Here is an 18,477-nt window from a genome sequence, read left to right on the forward strand (position 1 = left end):
CAGCAAATTGGCAGGAACTGTGAGTGGGTGTGGGGTACAGGACATGGGGGGGTGGGGGCATGGCTTTTGCTGTTACACTCCCCCCCAGAGAGCTGTGGGCTGGGGGGCTCTGCCGGACTCTTCCCAGGGGGGTGTGGGCCCTGGACCTGTGTGCAGGATGACAGCAGGCTGCTGCTGCAGGCTGGAGTTGGTGGCTCCACCAGGCTCTCCCTGGTGTTCGATGGGCAGCTTCGGGGGGCTACAGCAAATTTTGGGGTGGCAGCAGCCCTCCTCCCAGCACCACTGCCTCATTCCTGCAAGTAAGGCTGGGGCAGGCAGTGGCACCGGGCTCTTCCCGACACTCCAGGTGGGTGGTGGCGGCAGTGCTGGTAGTGGGGCTGCTGTCACCCCAAAACTCGCCGTAGCCCCCACAACCTTCCTGCCGGTGACCCAGTGGTGCTGCTGGCCCCAGCCTGCAGTGATAGCCTGCTGTTCTCCCATGAACATATCTGGGGGCCTGCTTACCCCCAGGAAGAGCCTGGCACAGTCTCCCAGCCTGCAGTCTGCCCAGGAGGTGCATAGCAGCAAGAGCTGCCCACCCCCTTCCTGCACCTTGCACCCACTCACAGTTCACACTGCCTTGCTGCCTGCTGCAGGCTGGGGCCTCCACTTCTCCCTGCTCACCCCAGTCCCTGCTGCAGCAGCCTCAGGAGCAGCCCACACCAGCTGCCTGTAGCCACTGGGATGCACCCTGCCCCAAACCTCTTGGGGCTCCATTTTTCCCCACTCACCCCAGCTGCTGCAGCAGACCCAGGGGCAGCCAACACTGCCTACCTGCACCATGGCGCAGCACAGCCCAGGGGATGGCGTGAGTGAGGACAAGTGGAGCCCTGATTGCATAAGAGTGAATTTACCTCACATATAAGGAATTTTGGGCTGAAAAAGGGTGATTGCATAAGAGTGAATTCTCATATATAGAACCCATATAAATTGAAGGAAACCTGTATAGGTGGAGCAGCAGTTTAAACATTTGATCCACATGTGTTTAAAATGTTAGTTGGGATCTAATTTACACAGAATAATGTCATACCTACCTGTTTATGGTTAGGAAGATATTTATCTATCAAACAGTCCATGTCATAATGCTCATTACATGGTTTCTTGTACTTTTTCTCCATTATGTCATGTCTGCCTCTACTGGAGATTAGATACCTGGCATGATGGATCACTAATTAAGCTCAGGATAGTACTCTTTCATCTTAAGTTGATAAGTAAAGCTAGAAAATACTACAAATATAGTGAGAATTTCCTATAATTCTGAATGTTTTTTCTTTACTAGGGCTGGTATTTTTTTTTCATCTAAACTGTTTTAATGGTCTTTATTGGATTAATTTATTTTGTTTCAGAGAACATTCCAAAAGTGTTCAGGTTTATTTGACTTAAAACAACTTTTTTCACAGATAAACGCTCAATTTTTCAATTAGGTTTAATTTAGGTTATTTCTGATTAGAGATTTGCTAATGTCTGGGTGAAAGGATTTCATTTCTGTCTGCTGGGAATGGACATTACTTGTATGAATGCCCATAGCACGCACAAGGGAGGTATCCACTTGTGACTGAGAAAATTAATATTAGCATTGGTCTTGAGACAGACCTTTAATATTTTCAGTGCTGAAAAGTGGGTCTCTGGTCATAACATTTGCTGAAAATCACACAGAGGAAGAGCTTGAGGACTTGCATAATAGAAATGGGTGGAATGTTAATGGTTTAAGGTGGCAAGGATATGTATCTTGGGGACTAACAATAAGCACTTCTGTTATAACCTTGATGCTCATCCTTTGGAAATAACAGGGGATGTAAAAGACCCAGGGGTAGCAGCCAATCACAATGGCTAATGTGATGTTCTCAGGGAGAAGGCAAATGCAATCCTAAAATGCATCAGGTAAGATATTCCCAGGAGAGAGAGGGGAGAATCAATGTCATTGTTACCACCTCAGCTGAAATAAGGTGTACAACTCTGGTCACCTATGCCCAGGAAAGATTCATTCCAGCTGGCAAAGGTGAAAAGAAAGACTACTAGGATGACCAAAAGAATGGACAGACTATATAACACCATAGGAGAGAAAGGAAAAGCTTGACTTGTCTAGCTAAGAAATACAAAGACTGAGAAAGGATGTAATTGCTATCCCTGAATGCATCCTGGAATGAACACCAGGGAGGAAAAAAATTACTTTTGCTAAAAGCCAATGTTGGCTGAAGGACAAGAAGGTATAAAATCATCAAAAACAAATACAAGGTGGAAATGAAAAGCCTCTAACAAAATAGTGAGATTCTGGAGCAGTAGGTCAAAAATAGAGGGCAAAAATCAGAGTACTGTTAGGATGGAGCTTGATCAGTTTATGAGATTATATCACCCAGTTTCCTTTGATACAAACTGGGGGACTTAAAGACCTTTGGTTTTGATGACCAAAGACACTCCTTTTAGTTCTATGTTTCTATGTTCTTAAACCCAATTCTGTGAGAAATACAGGAAAAAACTGTACTGGCTCAACACAAATGAACAAAAATGGTAGCAAAAAACACAAATTATTGTCAGGAATCTGAAAGTATGTTGAAAGCACTGGGAAATAAAAGCAAAAGCTAAAGAATGTAAAGAAATGTAAGTAGTGACACTGTGAATCCTGAACTGTCTGAATTCTGAACGGTTAGGGTACATCCAGATGAGCATGCATATGCCTCCTGCAGTGTCTCAAAGGAGTTTGAGATGCCACAAGATGCATGCCAGGAACAAAAAAACATTCTCCATGCTGCATATTTGCAGTGTGGGCTCAGAATTTGGTACCTGGATATCCAGGTACCAAAATGAAACCCAGATGAAAAAAGCAGGTCAGGGCATGGTCCCGAAGCATGCCCTGAGGTAACCCAGGAGTCAGTCGTCCAAGAAAGACACTCTGGTTTCTGACCAGAGCATCTCTATGGTGCTCCTGCTGACCTAGGCACTGTCATGGGTAAGTTAGGAATGTAGGGGTGGCGGGGTTTATGGGTTTGGGTAGGTGTGGGTGGGTGTGAGGAGTGGTGGGGGATGTTGGAGGGTGTGAGAAGTGGTGAGGGGGATGTTGCTCCCTGACCTGGCCCCTGTGGCACTGGCAGCAGCAGGCAGCAGGTGGTGTTGAACCACCTGGTCCTGTCCATGCTCTGGCACTGCTTACATACCCTGCCTGTGCCCCCTGAGGTCGTAGCTGGGCTCCAGAGACAGGTGCTGGAATTATTCTGGCCAGGATGGCACTGGGTCACTGCAGAGGTCCTGAGCTTCCCCGTCCAGGAGGGTGGCCAGGGCCTGGTTTGCCTGCACAGTCAGGTCCATTATATGGTGTCAGTAGCCAGTCAGGTCCATTATATGGTGTTGGTAGCCACACGGCATGGGGCCACCTAGGACACAGCTTCCTCTGCCACTTCTGGGGGCTCTGATATGACTGGCAGCTCCTAGGCCTGCAGAGCTTCTCCCTGCAGGACCTGCAAGGGCTGCCAGAGTTCTACCAGGACCTCTTTTCAACCAAGTCATAGGATCTCCTGGTCAACCTCCTCCTGGCCCTGGCCAAGTGGGCCCTGTACATAATCAAGAAAGAGGCTGTGGAGGGAAGGTGCCCAGGGACTGTGGGGCCACATTCCTCTCACTCATCCGTGCACATTTCTGGGCAGAGCACCACTGGGTGGTGTACATTGGCTTGTTGAATGCTTTTGAGGACCAGTGGGCCCAGCCTGGGGGCTCCTGCTCAGTGTCCCCCTCAGGAGCACTTATTTTCATGTTTTGACCCTTTGACCCACATGACACCCACCATCCTTACTTTTGCTTTTGTTGTTCCAAGAAATTCAGTTGTCCCATTCATCCATTGCCCATGAAAAGAGGCAACTAGTTAGCTGGGTGGGCCTTAGCCCACAGTAAGTGAAGGGACAAACAGACAGGAGCTTCTGGGCCCCGGCCAACCAATTGGTATCTGGGGATGCTACCCCTTGTGCCAGATGTACTGCTGAAGCAGCATCCCAAATTCACGTTTTTAAGATACCATAAAATCCATGTTGTTCCACATTTAGAACAAAAAGAAAGAGAGAGACAGAGAGGGATCAATCAGTTGGGTAATGTTATATAGCTTTTTACAATGTTAAAGCAATTTGGAAGCCAAATTTGGAATTTGCAGGAGGAGGTAGGAAGGTGTGTGGAGGGACATGGGAAGATGCAGGTTGGCGTGTAGGGGTGGAGGGTTTATGGTGGGACTGTGGGGGGGGAACCTTAGGCAGGGGCTGCTCATGAGGGCTGGGTCCCCTGCCCCCAGCAGGGCTCAGCCCCCACCCCACACAGCACATGGACTTCCCCCCCAACAGGGCCACAGCCCCTCCTTGCAGAGTCCCAGCCCCTCCATGGAGGGTCCCAGCCACCCTGCAGTGTCCCAGCCCCTCTATGCAGGGTCCCAACTACCCTGCAGGATCCCAGCTACCCTCCAGGGTCATGGCCCCTCCCTGCAGGATCCTAGCCATCTTGCATGGTCACACCTCCCCCCAGGGTCCCAGCCCCCCACACAGGGCCCATAACTCACCCCCACAGCAGCACTGGCTGTAGGGTGCTCAGAGCTGCTGCTGGCTGCCCGCCTCCTCCACAGCATGCCACAGCCCTGAATGGCTCAGAGCTTGCACCACATGTGCTGCTCATAGCAGCAGTGGCCTGGCTTACCATGGTGCCTCATGGGGTTGTGTCACTTCAGGCAGCACCAAGGCCACTGGTGCTGTCACCCAGGGGCCAGTGCCACTCAGGGGGAAAGCCTGTCACACTGGACCAGATCCTACCTCCGGCGGCAGCACTAATGGAGCCGTGGGGCTTGCGGGAGGAGGCATGCAGCAGGATCCAGCCTGGTGTGGCTCACTAATGCAGCTTTGCAGTGGACTGAGAGGCGCAGCTCTGGGACACATGGCTCCTGTGCAGAGCCATGCTAGCTGCACAGCCCAGGCCAGGTGGTTCAAGTTGGGCCAGTGGGGCACATTTTCCATGAGGCTCAGGCAGTGATGCACCATGGCCACAGCCATGCACAGCCACCTGAGCCTCATGGAAAATGCGCCTTACCAGCCTGACCCAACCCAGCCTAGACCACACAGTTAGCATGCCTCTGTACAGGAGCCACGTGTTCCAGAGCCACACCTCTCCCGGTCCACTGAAAAGCCATGCTAGCTAGCCGTGCTGGGCGAACCAGTGTGCGGGTTCCACTGCACACTTTGTGGAGGGGCTCAAGTGGGGCTGCCACATGCCTGCCCCCCCACCCGGCTCCTACGGTGTACGAAAGCCATGTGCTAGCAGGCCAGGCCAGGCCTGTTCAGCATGTACAGAACTTGAGTCATACAGTGCCATGTCACAGCCAGCTGTGCCTGCAGGGAGAGACATCTCAAGAGTCCTGCCCATGCCCAGAGCTGCTCCACCACCTTTACCTCCACCTGGTGCCAGTTCTCCAGTGGGGAGGGGTTCATAAGGGACAGGTAGACCCCCCAGGTAGAGCAGCAAGCCCACACTCAAGTGGATCCCATGGAGTGTCAGGGGGAATTAGCCCACCTGCCACCCATCACCCACAGTCAGGCCAAAGCTCTTGACCCAGTTCACCCAGGCAGAGAAGGCCACTGAGTACAATGCTTGTCAGGCCTCCACCCATGCCAGACCGCCCAAGTCCTGGACCACAAGGAGCATGTCATCAGCAATTGCTGACAGGACCAGTCACACTGCTGGCTTCTGGAGCATCAACCCTGCCACTCACCTCCACAGGAGGGAGAGGAAGGGCTCCAGGACCAAGGCATACAGCTGGACTGACAGCGGACAGCCTTGATGCACCCCTCACCTGAGTGGGATGGCTTCTGTCAGGGTCCAGTTGAGCTTGACCAAACACTCTGCAGAGGTGTACAGTACCTGGAGACCCTGAACAAAGTGGGGCCCGAAGCCAAAGGCCTGCAGCGTGCCTGTGAGGTATCCATGATTGACCCTGTTGAATGCCTTCTCCTGGTCCAAGGACAGGAGGGTGAAAGACAGGCCAGGAGAAGAAGGTCCCAAACCAGGTACAGGTTGTTGAAGATGGAACATTCAGGCACTGTGTACATCTGGTTGGATGGATCATGTCCACCAGCATGGAACGCAGGTGCAGCAAGAGGCCTTCCTTGTAGTTCATGCAGAGGAGAAACATGGAATGCCAGTTCCTCAGGTCATGGAGATCCCACTTCAGCCCTCTTGTCATGACACAGGGAGTTCCTCACTTCCCTTGGATTTGACCCAAACCACAGCAAAGTCCAGACAAAGGACATCCCAGAAGGCCCAGTAGAACTCTGCAATCAGCCCATAGATGCCCACCATCTTGTTGCCAGGCATCAGGTGGAGGGTGGCCAAAAACTTGGCCAGGGTGAGAGGAGCTTCTAGCCAGTCCCATTCACCTGTGCTGACCTGTGGGCATCCCTCCCATAGGTTCCAACAGGCTTTGGCATCAGTCAGCTCCAGGGAGAAGAGCTCTTCATAGAAGGCTCGTGCATGCTGGCGCATCTCACCTGGATTTGTGAGTGGGGTGCTGTCACCCACCAGAAAGCAGGTGATGTACTTCTTGATCCCCCACATCCTCTCCAGGGCACAGAAGTGGGAGATGCAGTCCATCTCCTGGAGTAGCTGGATGTGCGAGCAGACTTCTTTGCCAGTGGGACCCACAGACATCTTCCCTGCCCAGCTCATGGGGCACTCATCCTGCCCAGGGTTTGGAGCTGGGGAAGCAGGACCCAATTAAGGATATAGGAAGGGACGGAGCTGAGGATCACCCAGGTCCCCAGCTCTTCAAGGGACCCGAGGGGGACATACTTGTCCTCCACCATGAGTCCCCTCTCCGTCACCTTTTGTGCAACAGCCTCTGATGCAAAGAATAAGACCCCCTTGCCATGGAAGCAGGAGGCTGCCACGATCTTGGGGGGCCCTCACCACTCAAGCCAGGGTCTGCACCCAGGTCTCAAAATGCAGATTCTCCTGCTTGGGTAGTTCACACTTCACCCCATGCCTGTGGATTAGTGCTGAAAAGGGGGCCATGCCACCCAAGCTGGAAGAGCCAATAGTGGAGGATCCAGGCCCTGCAGCTGCGAGCCACCCCACAGCCACCTGTTCATAACTGCAGTTCCCCCACTGGGGAGTCACATTGGTGGGGCCAGGACTAGGGCCAGGGACAGGCTGAGTGGGTTCACTGGCTGGTTAGCATACCTTGTTCCCTCAGGTCCTGGTGGTCTAGGCTTGGGGGCAGGGCCCTTGCCCTTCCCACCCCCAGCTGTGGAGGAGGCTGAAGAGGAGCCCTTCCCACTGCCCTTGCCCTTGGGCCCTGATGGTGGGAGGTGGCACTTGGGAACCCCTCCAGGGGGGCCCGGCCAGGAGAGATCCGTTGGCCCTGCTGGCTCCCTGCAGAGTCTTACCTGTCTCTGCAGCAGAGGTCTCAGTCTTCTCTACCCCTGGAGGAGGTCATTTGGACTGTGCCTCTGGGGTGGGGGCTACAGGGACATGCATCCCCTTGGGGGTTTGGCTGGGATCTGCACCCATAGTGAGGGCTGCAAGAAGTTCTGTGGGCACATCTTCCCCCCCACAAAGTGCCATTGCTTCACATCAGGGAGGGTAAAAGAATAAAGAAACCCCAAAATATACAGTGGGGCTAGTGAATCTAATAGGGGTAGGCTGGGGGTGTTGAGGGGAAAAGAAGGAAGGGGAAGGGGGATGAAGCTCACTGAGCTACATCCCCACAGGAAAAAAGCCAGGAGGGCTATGCTTGGGGAATGTGGGCGAGGGGGGACATAGACACAAGGGCTGGGGAGACTTGAGCTGGCTTACTCAGCCACACAACAAACACTAGGGCAAGGAGAGTAGACCACAGGACTTACAACACAAGGGCAAAACAAACAGGGAAAGCTACTGAGGCCCACTAAAAGAAATATGGGAACAAGGGTGGATCAGAGAGGGAAGTTTAGGCATGACTAACAGATTAATTACTTTGGGAATATACAAGCTTACCCATGCATAGACACTTCAGAATGGGTGGTTCATGATGATACAGTATGGAGCTATATAGCATTTTTATTCCCTGCCTTTGATTTGGGAGAAAGAGTTTGACTCTAAAAGCCCCATGTAATTTCTGTGTACCTCTGAGGACAGAGTCAGGGTCTCATGAAGTGGCCCTAATCAAAAGACAGAAAAACCCAATATGGCAAACATAATATATTTTCCTGACATTCTTCAAACTAGTCTGTAAAAAATTCAATATATTATTCAGTTAAATAATCTTCTGCATTAGGTTTACAGTTCATAGTGTTTTGGACAAAAGTCCTAGATAAAATAGTACTTCTAAAACAACAATTAAAAGTTCAAGAGCAGTTCATAAAGTTATGGAAATCACTGCAATTAACAACTGAACCAGCTAGTGCTCTTCAGGACCCTGACAACTTGCTTGGTATTAGGATCAAACTGGGTCTGTTTTCTTCCATGGAATAAATAGATATAGCCTAGAAAGAAAAATAAATTGAAGGTTTAGAATTCACCTGTGCAGTCAATTTAAAAGTTTTTCTAGAAAACAAAATTAACTTTGACAGGAAGTACATACTCTTTTATTAGACTGCCTGTTCTCAGTAAACCTGCATAAATATTCATAAAGGTTCTCTTTAAAATAAATGTGCAGTCCAATGAAGCACATACCCTGTAGCATCATAAACATAAATATTAGTTTTATTTACCATCATGCTGGAAAGCTGCATCAACCTTTCCAATCTTTCCAAAGACACTGATTATGTTTCTTGGATAACCCTCATCCATGGATTGCCTATTTTCATCATATCTTAATAAAAACAAATAGAATAAGGAGTTATGGATAAGCAAGTAACATTTAGAAAGGCCAAACAACACCTGACACAGAAATGCTGCTGTTCTTTAAAATGACTGGACTGCTGTTATGTGCCTAGGTTTGCATGTGCATGAGAGATGAGAGAGACAAAAATCTTTGCCCTATTGAAGAGAATGGCAAAATCCCCCATGATGCCAGCATTTCATCTCAAATAGTCTTTGATTATTTTCCCTGGATAACCCTTATCCATGGATTGTCTTTTTTCATCATAGCTTAATTTATAAAAGATAGAATAAATATTTATAGATAGGCAAATAATATTTAGAAAGATCAAAACAAGACCTAACACAGAAGTGACACAGTTTTTACTGGAATAAACCAACCTGACTGGACTATTACAATTCTTATTGTTCTGTGTATATGCATGAGAGATGCGAGAGATTGAAAGTGCTGTCCTATAGAAATGAATGGCAAAATGTCCAATGATGCTAGGATTTCACTGACAGCAGGGTCACCCAACTTCTAAGCAAGTGAGGACCAGACGCCACACTGCCTGCCCATGAATAGCTGTCTTAGCTCCATTCTTCCCAACAAGGTAGCCCAGCTATCATATGCTAATCATGGTGGGATGCTGCTGGAACACTGACTCCAGTAGCTGCTCCATTCCCCCCTGGAACTGTGCTGCACTGCAGGGATTGCTGGGGCCTGTCTGCCTGTGCACCTCCTGCCCCACTGGGCTTCAGTTCGTTGGGTGGGGAGGGGCACACAGCACAGCTCCCACCATTGCAGGTAGCCTGCACAAGTGCATGTGTATGAGAGTGTGTGTACAGCAGCAGGAGTGATGTAGGGAATGGGGGCCACATGGGAGCCATGTTAACTCTTTAGCCCTCAGGCCATGAGTTGGACAGTTCTGATCTAGAAAATGCATTGTGGTGTATATGTATTCTACTGGATAGCAAGAAAAGGTAAACACCTGACTTGGTGCATTATCTTACAAGACTGCCCCAAATGACTATAACATTCCTAGCCTATATATACCACATGTACCACATACATATAATGTCAAACCACTGAGGAAAGCAAAGGCCCTGTCTGTGTAATTCTAAACCATATTTGTCCAGGTTTCAACAATTTAGATAGTATATTATGAAAAATCTTGATGCAACTTTATAGGAGAATGGTGGTACTACGGCAGTGTTATTCAAAGAGTCCCGTTCAACAGAATCCTAAACTGTTTTCACAAACTAAGGTGCCATTGGACTATAAGGAGGGGACCTGTTCAGAGCAACATGCTGCAGAAAAAAAATACTGAGCTATCATGTATTCTAAACAAAAACAATGAAATTTAAACAAATTGTAACCCCAAAGGCTAAGTACAGATAGTCAAAAGCACAAGGCTAAATCAATTCAATCTTTGCAGTTTAGTCTAAACTGCATAAATTGAACCGATAAGAAAGTGAACAGACATTCACTTTTGATTCTGGAAATGCAGCCACGTGCCTGCAGTGACCCAGGCCAGAAGCCAAGGGAGCACTAAAGTATGTTTCCCTGCTCAGCTGGAGCAGACAGCCTGAATCTGGAGGGGAACTGGGACAGAAGTTCAGTAAACCAATATAACCTAAATCAGTTAAGTCTGATATTACATTCATCCATGTTTATCTTAAACCAGCTTTGACCATTTTGAAAGTTATTTATCTTCACTGAACTTCTGTTGTGTTACAGATTTGAACCACTTTCCAATCACTTATACCAGTTTATGTGTAATTTCTGTCCCTAGGCAAAGTGAAGTACAATTATACTTCATGCAATTATAGAGAATAATAGAAAAATAGGAAAACCCCTGCCTCAGATTTAGGATCATCTCTGTCCAAATCATCCGTCCAAAATATTCACTGAAGTGAACTCTGTGACTTGATTTCATATTGAAGAGAAAAAAATCCAGCATGGTAGCAGTTCTTTTACCTTGATGTTTGAGAGTTACAGGAATATATTTCATGATATTACAAGAAAAATTGCATGTTTGTGGGTTAAATGTAGACAATTTCCTAGAAAATCACCTGTTTATAGATTTTGTGGATCCTGCAGCATGTGATTCTACCTCAAATAAACAATTCTAGAAGATGGTTACAGAATCTCCTAGAAAGTTTAGTATTTTTATCAGAGTAATTATATTTGGAAATAAATCCCATCAAAAATCTATTGGATTTTATGTACCCCAGCTAAATTAAGTGCTATTTTATATTATTTTTCACAGTCATCCTTCAAGCCACATGAAAGAGAAAATATGTTAAGACTGTTGAGCATTAAAACTTACCTCCAGTACTTGTTGGCTACAAAGAAATATGTTTTCCCTGTATTCTTATCACTGAAAGCTGCATTAATTCTTTTAACATTCTTTGGAAAGCCCAGCTGATGAATCCTTTTAGGGTAACCATGGACTACATTGGATTCTTTGAAAACCCAATATTTGTCCTCTGCAAAGAAAAATAAAAATTAGTGTTTCATCAACTGGTTCTGCTAACAGTAATCATGACTTCTGCTAGAGCTCATTGAAATATTTGTTTTCATCAGCAAATACCCCTGTTTCTAAAAAAAATATTCTTTCACAAAAATTGTCAGATGAGCACTTCATAGATTTTGTGGAAAATGTTGCAGCCCATTCAATAACTTTTTTTTACAGAACTTGTATAAATTCATTTTCTGAATGCTCATAAAAAAACTTACGCTCAAAAGTTCTGAGCACTGTAGACGTTTGACATTTCAAAATTTCTCCAGGGGTTCCTTGACTCCTAGGCATCCCCCTGCAGTACTGATTCTTTCTGTACCTAGAATGTAGGCTCTTGGGATCAGAACTCTCTTTTTCTCAAAACCTTTGAGCAACCTTTGTTGATGATAAATCTTTTGTTAAGCTCCAGTCCAAAAAGGTCCTTTCCAAAAACTCTGATAGGAATTTAACTTACAACTGACAGTGAATTAATTAAACAATGTCACGGAGCTACTCAAATTAACATTTTGAATTTAGAAAAGGCATTTCTGCTTGAAAATTAAGTTTAAATGGGGCTTCATCTAAAGGGAACCAGGGCAGATTCCTTAATTGCACATTCTGTGAAGCAGCCTAATTACAGCAAATTCATATGTCAGAGACCAAGAGAAACCAAGATTGTGTTACCTTTAAAAAGAACAAATTGATCTTTTTCAACATTTTCATAAGCAGCTTGAATTCCAGCTGGCAGGGCTGGCCAGAACTGAGAGATTAAATTTATCTCAGTCTCTCTTATTTGCGGATGCTTGCGCCACAGGTACCTGATTGAGAGATAATTTGAACATTAAAGCAGTTCCACTTGAGCCAGAAGCAGATCCAGTTTTACACGCCCGGGTGCAGGAACAGCAAACAACGCTGCAGAGGTGAGTGCATCCCTCACTCTAGACTACACTGTGGAAGCAGCAGCTGGGGACTTTTTAAAACCCCTAAAGCTGGTAAGAATACTTCTCTCTACCCATTTCTGCTCAGAGGCTTGTCCCCTCCCCTTCCCTTCCCCTTATCCCCCGCCTGCCATTGCTGCTGTGCCCATTGCCCAGGAGTGAGGGGAGCTCCAGAGCTGCTCCAGTTGGGCTGCACAGGGGTTGGGCTCATCCTGGGAAAGTGTCGGCACTAGCAGGCAGATGGGTTCCTGCCCATGCACTGCTGCCCCCACTGTCACTGTCCTGGGCTGAGCTCTCCCTACCCTCAGAACAGCAGGGGAGAGGGGAAATGAAAGGGAGGAGACAGGGAAGGGAGGGGAGGGGACACGCCTCTGAGCATGGAAGGGAAAGGAGGGGGCAATTCTTATCTTCAGGGATTTAAAAAATTCCCTGGCTGTGGCTCCTGCCACGTGGTCAGAAAAGGAGGTGTGACCGCACCACTGCATCCATGTGAATGCACCCCAGATCTGAACCCAGTGCAAAGAGGACATGAGTCTGCTACAGCTACTACCTCACAGAGTTAAATCTTGAGCTACTTTTGTGCTGAAGAGGAAAGCGTCTATTACTGCTGAAGACACATGATGTGGAAAGGTCATTACACAATATCCCTCTCTTTCTTAATAGACCTGAACATATAATGGGTAAAATAATAATTGCAAGTAACACGTGGTCTCAGTTTCTCAAGACTTATGAATCTGGCTTAGAATGCAAATGGAATTTCCCTATTTCCTTTTTCCAAAATGAGAGCTGGTGGGGCCCCTGCACCAGGATTTAACAGGTCTCCAAATTTCTCTCACAGCCTCTATGTGTACAAACCACCCCTACACTGTGCTGCCACACTGGACTGCCCACCAAGCTTCGGTTTCATTTCCACTGGAAACATTAACAATTCCTTTACAATTACAATGTGCAGTGACTATTTTACCACTTACAAAGACCCTTTGGAATCAGAAAAAAAACCATTTCAACTTAGGGAAATTTTAAGAAAAGACAAGGTGCCTGCTAAGAGGGGATGCAAGCCACCACTTGGAGATATAGGTGGTGACTTTCTAGTGATATTGCTTTGTTTGCACTACATTTCAAGTGGTCTTTTTATTTTTGTGACTGAGGGGGAAGAATTTTTGGTACTTTTGCTTCCTTCTCAGTACTGCAGTACAATGAACCACCACACAGGCTTCTTGATTTTACCTGCCCTTAAAGAACAGCATTTCTCCACGCAGAGTAGCAACAGCATCAAAAGACAAATTAGGGTCACACGTTCCTGGAGTTGAGGGTCCAGTTGGTTGAACAGGTTGCAGAGATTGTCCTACATGAGGATCAAAGAATAACTTAATATTATATCAAATAGAAAAATACAACTGAAACTCTGTGTGAGCCAGGGAACATCACTCCCCCCACCCTGCTTCCATTTAGTGAAGATCAGGAAAATATGGATTGGTCTCAGGATAGGTAACCCTGGGAAGTTGTGTAATGTCCTTCATTGGAGGTTTAGTAAGAGCATGTAGACAAACCATTTTTTTAGATTCAGGTATATGTGACCCCACCCTGGGGCAGAAGAAATTAGATGACCTCAGCAGGTCCTTTCCCTCTCTACTGTTTATGCTTTCTCTGGGAGCACTGTACGATAACACTAGATAGTGTCTTAAAATAAACACTTCTAATTGATTAAGCCATATTCTGTGGAAAAGCAGAATTAACTAAGTGAAACATTAGGTGCTGATTTTCTTACCATAGATAGCTTGAATGCCATTAATGTCATCTTGAGGGAGATGAAAGTCTTTAGTGTCTCTGTAGGCATAATTTGGGTACATCAGAGAACCAGGATCAGGAGAATGAGCCAGACCCAATGAATGGCCTAACTCATGGGCAGCAACAATAAACAAGTTGTAGCCTGCGGAATAAATATAGTGCCATTAAAATAGATTCAATGTGTTTGAATATCTAGTGTGGGTGTCTAAATGGGAAAGAGCTTTCTATGTCAAAACCGAACACACTACGTTAGAGATATTTTTACTTATTCTGCAAACACAATGGCCTAAACAGGTATAGTAGAAAAAGAATGGTTATATGAATATATAGTCTAATCAGGCACTAATTAAGTTTACATTTATTTATGACAAAATGTGATAATGGACAAAGACACCAGCTAGGATTGGACTCTGCTGTTCGAAGGTACATAGAACAACACATAAACCCTGCCAGAAAGTGGGGCTTGCTGCCAAAGGAAGTTACTTTTCTCAGCACCATTCTTTTAACTAGTTACAGACATGAGAAAAAAACAACCCAGTGAGCAAATCTACATGAGACACTTACTGCACACTGGCTTAATAACACTGTTCAGTAGCATATCATGGCAAAAACTGTGCTGATAGCCTACTGCGCAGTGTTATTAGGCTAATGTGCAGTAAACGTCACCAAATAACCATGTGCCAGCACTACTGCAAAGTAACTTTAGGTACTGCACTTTTAGTTAGTCCTTGATTAAGGAAGTAGTAAACTAAATGTGCAGTATCTAAGGTGGGTTAATGAATGTGTAGACAAGCCCAGAATGAAGCTCAGCTAACTCCAACCTCTTGCAGAACTGCTTTCCTCAAATAAGTCTGTCAAAGGGAGGGAAGAAAAAGTATCTTGGGGCCAGAATCATCTACTTTTATTCCAAATATAACACTGGAAATCAATGGAACAACTCAAGATGTAAATTGCTATATTACCTGAGCAAACAAGGCCAGCATGGAAAATCTTACCCCTACTGTTTTTTGTCCAAGTTTCCTCCTCATCAAAGTGAACATCTCCACCAATCCGGGGGCCAGGCTGAAAAGCATGAGCCAGTGTACCATGGGGTCCATAAAAGGGATACCCATCACCATGATCTAAAAAAAAGTAATAAATTAATTTCTTCAGTTGCCTCTGTAATTGATGATGGCTAATGACTTCTTGATAATTACCTAGGCATTACTTTGTAATCCGTTAGATTATTTTTTCCTAGGTTTTTCTTAGGTTAGATATTAGGAAAAGCTTTACTGCTAGGAGGGTAGTAAAATGCTGGAACAGGTTACCCAGAGAGTTTGTAGAATCTCCATCCTTGGAGGTTTTTAAGACCTAGCTAGATGAAGTCTTGGCTGGGATGATCTTGTTGGGGCTGGGGCTGGTGCTGCTTTGAGGAGGTGGTTGGACTGAGGTCCTTTCTAACCCTAATTTTCTCTGATTCTATGATCTATGATTATTGTGTTATTTTGTATCACCTCTATATTGAAAAGACATCATTATATCTGCTGCTCCATCCTCGATTCTTCTGAATGTCAGTGGTACCACATTACTCCAGACTTCAAATGCTTGTTTGATAGCCTCGTCCACATCAGCTGGTCTCATGTCAGGTGTGTAGTTTATAATCCTTTAGGATAAAGCAAACATTAGTCTATGCACATTGACACGTGCAGGTTATTATTAACAATACATTGCTGTAGTAAAAATATTTCATATTTGATGCAAAATTCCTTATATCCGTGTTTTGACAAAGGAATAGGTAGCTTGATATCCAAATCTCCGGTACTTATAACTCCTCCTAACTTTCATTAAGGCAGCCTCCTCCTTTAGAATATCAAAACCCCTCTTCTTGTGCCAAAGTCCAGAAGGGAGGGCACAGCTTTGTGTTTTTAGGCCCACATATTTGCAGGTTTGAGCCTAACTCTGTTAGCTCCACAAATTGCTTAGAGAACTATTACCTGTATGTCAGATCATTTCTTGGCCACTTTGGATTCCCATCAATTAAAACATACTCGCCGATGTCAGGCACACCACATCTGGGCTGCTTCATCATTTCCACGGTCTCATTATTTAGCTTCCCAGTCACTTTTAGTCCAAAAAATGACTGCATTTTCCTGAGTTTTTCAGATACAGAATCAGTGATCTTTCTCCTAAAAGAAGGGCGCAATTCTGTTTCCAGACTATAGAAATTTCTTAGATAACCCTGCCAAAAACAAGAGCGATGAATGTTGGTGAAAGGTCAGAGGTTCTCCTCAGCCTAGCAACCGTACAGCTAGCATGGCTGGGGCACGCAAGTTTCTGAGCTGATAGCATCTAAGGAAGTGACTGTGTGGGTGTCTGGCTACTTCAGTCTCCCCGACATGAAGGTATTCATATATCAACCAAAGACAACCTTTGGCAGGAGCTCTACCACTACAGCTCTGCCACTACTTCGCACGTTGATAGTTCAAAGCCTTGTCTAAAGCATTCTAAATTTGGGGTCTGTGTTCCAAGGAACTAGGATGGGTTACCTTCATACTAAATTAAAATTCAGGATAGACTTCTTCTTGATATGTAGATATCCTGTTTTATCAATGAGTACTGTTGCCAAAGAATCTTAAAAATCTAAAGTTACCTTACCAAATTCCAGTTCAATTTTTATTAATGATGATCCTTTAGCCCTTATTTTCTGGGTAATACAGTTAGCTTCAATACTGTTAGGTACTAGTCCTCAGTTATTATGCAACTCTGAAAACTGGTGAACTCAGTGAATGTTGCTGGATGGTGAGTGTCTTGAAAAATCAATAGCTTGATTTAGGAAAAAAATATGGATATCAAATCCTCATTTTTGTAACTGTTTTAAAAAAACTCTTGGTCCCAGTAAGTAGACAGTGCCATAACATCCTAATAAGGAATAACAAGTCTTATAGCTATTAACATTTTTGGTTGTTCTTTTGGGGGGTATATACTTGGACATATGCCTTATTTTAGGTGTGTAAGAGATCCCACGGGAATAAATGAGACTACTCAGCATATTGACTTAAAACTAAGGACTCATTTGACTGCCTACCTGAATATATGGAACCACAGAATCTGGTTGTAAGACAGCATCATTCATTTATGTTTCCATATTGTTTTCACTTTGTTATATCACATCTGATAGGATAGATTGTAATAAAAGCAAACAAACTAAATGAAACTCTTAATCCTGCTTTGCCAAACAATTTTCATTAAGATAAACTGAGAGACAAAAAGAAAAGAGTTTCTTTAAGCCCTCTTTAATTTGGTTTATTCCAAAAAAAGAGGAAAAGAAGTGCAATTTAACATTTATAAAATCCCTTTTATGAAACAGACAAGAATATTCTCTCTGAGATAGAGAATATAGGAGCCATGGCAAGTATTTACCTTAGCAAGCATCATGGTGTCAACTTCTGGAGCCACAGGAGCAGCAGAGGAAAATGCTGCACATGCTAGCAGCAGGAGTGGAAGGCTTTTCATTCTTACTGTCATTTCTGCACCTGTTTACTTGCAAGCTAGCGCACACCTCTCAGACAGTGCAGTTTATATAGCAGATGTGTCCAGCAGCTGGAGCTTGACTCACTATGTATAATATCGTCTCAGAAGCAGAAAAATTATGATCCAAATAGATTCATCATCAAATAGTGATGCAACAAAGATTAGCTAATAGATTTCCCCTCTTGCAGTCATTTAATATATTTAATAAGAGTTACAAATAAAATAAGTACTGTGATTTCATATTCTTTTCCTTCCTCATTTACACTATTTCTCAGCCAAGTGATTACAGTGTTTCAGAAGTTTAAAAAAGAATATATAGTAATGAATAAAACACAACAGTCATTCAGACTCTCAAGTGCTTGCTTAACTTTAAAGCTCTGAGCAAACTAAGTGACTTCAACCTACAGGTACTTACAGCTTTTCTGTGTCCCCCAGGACTTGGGGTCTTTGAGCCAAGAGCCATCCTTTGTCCTGTGCTTTTACACTTCTTGACACTGCTCATGAATTGTGCCACCATAATCCAACTAATAAATATTAAAGGCAGAATCTTCTTTCACATCGTGTGTCAAAATTGAATTTTCCAGCCACATAACTGCTATTTTCAGCACTTACTCACAGTCTCTTATTCTGGATGTAAAAATGGCCGCATGGCCACTGAGCATGAACAGCAGACTGTGCTCTGGAAGTCCAGGTACTTAGCCCTGAATGTAAACTTGAGTCCTGGTCTGGTGAAAGCTGAAGCAGACCAGGACCCTCCCATATTTCAGATCCAAAGGGAGAGTGGTTAATTACCTCCCCAGAAAGCAGATGGCTCAGACTCTGTTCTCCACCCACCAACAGGGGACTTAAACTTGAATCTCTCTGACTCCCTTTCCCTGATCTCAAACCACCAGGTGATAGAT

General features: G+C 45.2%; 1 protein-coding gene across 1 annotated transcript; it reads right to left on the minus strand.

The window, feature by feature from the left end:
• Positions 1-8,222: 8,222 nt before the first annotated feature.
• On the minus strand, positions 8,223-17,689 carry LOC109303296 (interstitial collagenase-like). Its single transcript, XM_019525486.1, has 10 exons — positions 17,465-17,689; positions 16,039-16,283; positions 15,559-15,707; positions 15,061-15,186; positions 14,046-14,207; positions 13,505-13,622; positions 12,024-12,157; positions 11,169-11,328; positions 8,748-8,848; positions 8,223-8,519 (listed from the first exon to the last, which is right to left on the minus strand). The coding sequence occupies exons 1-10, from the start codon at positions 17,567-17,569 to the stop codon at positions 8,419-8,421; spliced, it is 1,401 nt and encodes a 466-aa protein (XP_019381031.1). The 5' UTR covers positions 17,570-17,689; the 3' UTR covers positions 8,223-8,418.
• Positions 17,690-18,477: the final 788 nt, after the last annotated feature.

Source organism: Gavialis gangeticus, unplaced genomic scaffold (assembly GCF_001723915.1).
Source record: "Gavialis gangeticus isolate Ggan-Ray unplaced genomic scaffold, GavGan_comp1, whole genome shotgun sequence".
In the NCBI taxonomy this organism is placed as follows: Eukaryota; Metazoa; Chordata; order Crocodylia; family Gavialidae; genus Gavialis; species Gavialis gangeticus.

Bases quoted from the DNA above. Each gene is read 5' to 3' on its own strand.
- LOC109303296 (XM_019525486.1), bottom strand. From the start codon at position 17,569: ATGACAGTAAGAATGAAAAGCCTTCCACTCCTGCTGCTAGCATGTGCA. The intron at 16,284-17,464 runs GTAAATACTTGC...TGTTTTTGGCAG, and splicing joins ACACCATGATGCTTGCTAAG to GGTTATCTAAGAAATTTCTA. The intron at 15,187-15,558 runs GTGATACAAAAT...ACTTTTTTTTAG, and splicing joins GATGTCTTTTCAATATAGAG to ATCATGGTGATGGGTATCCC.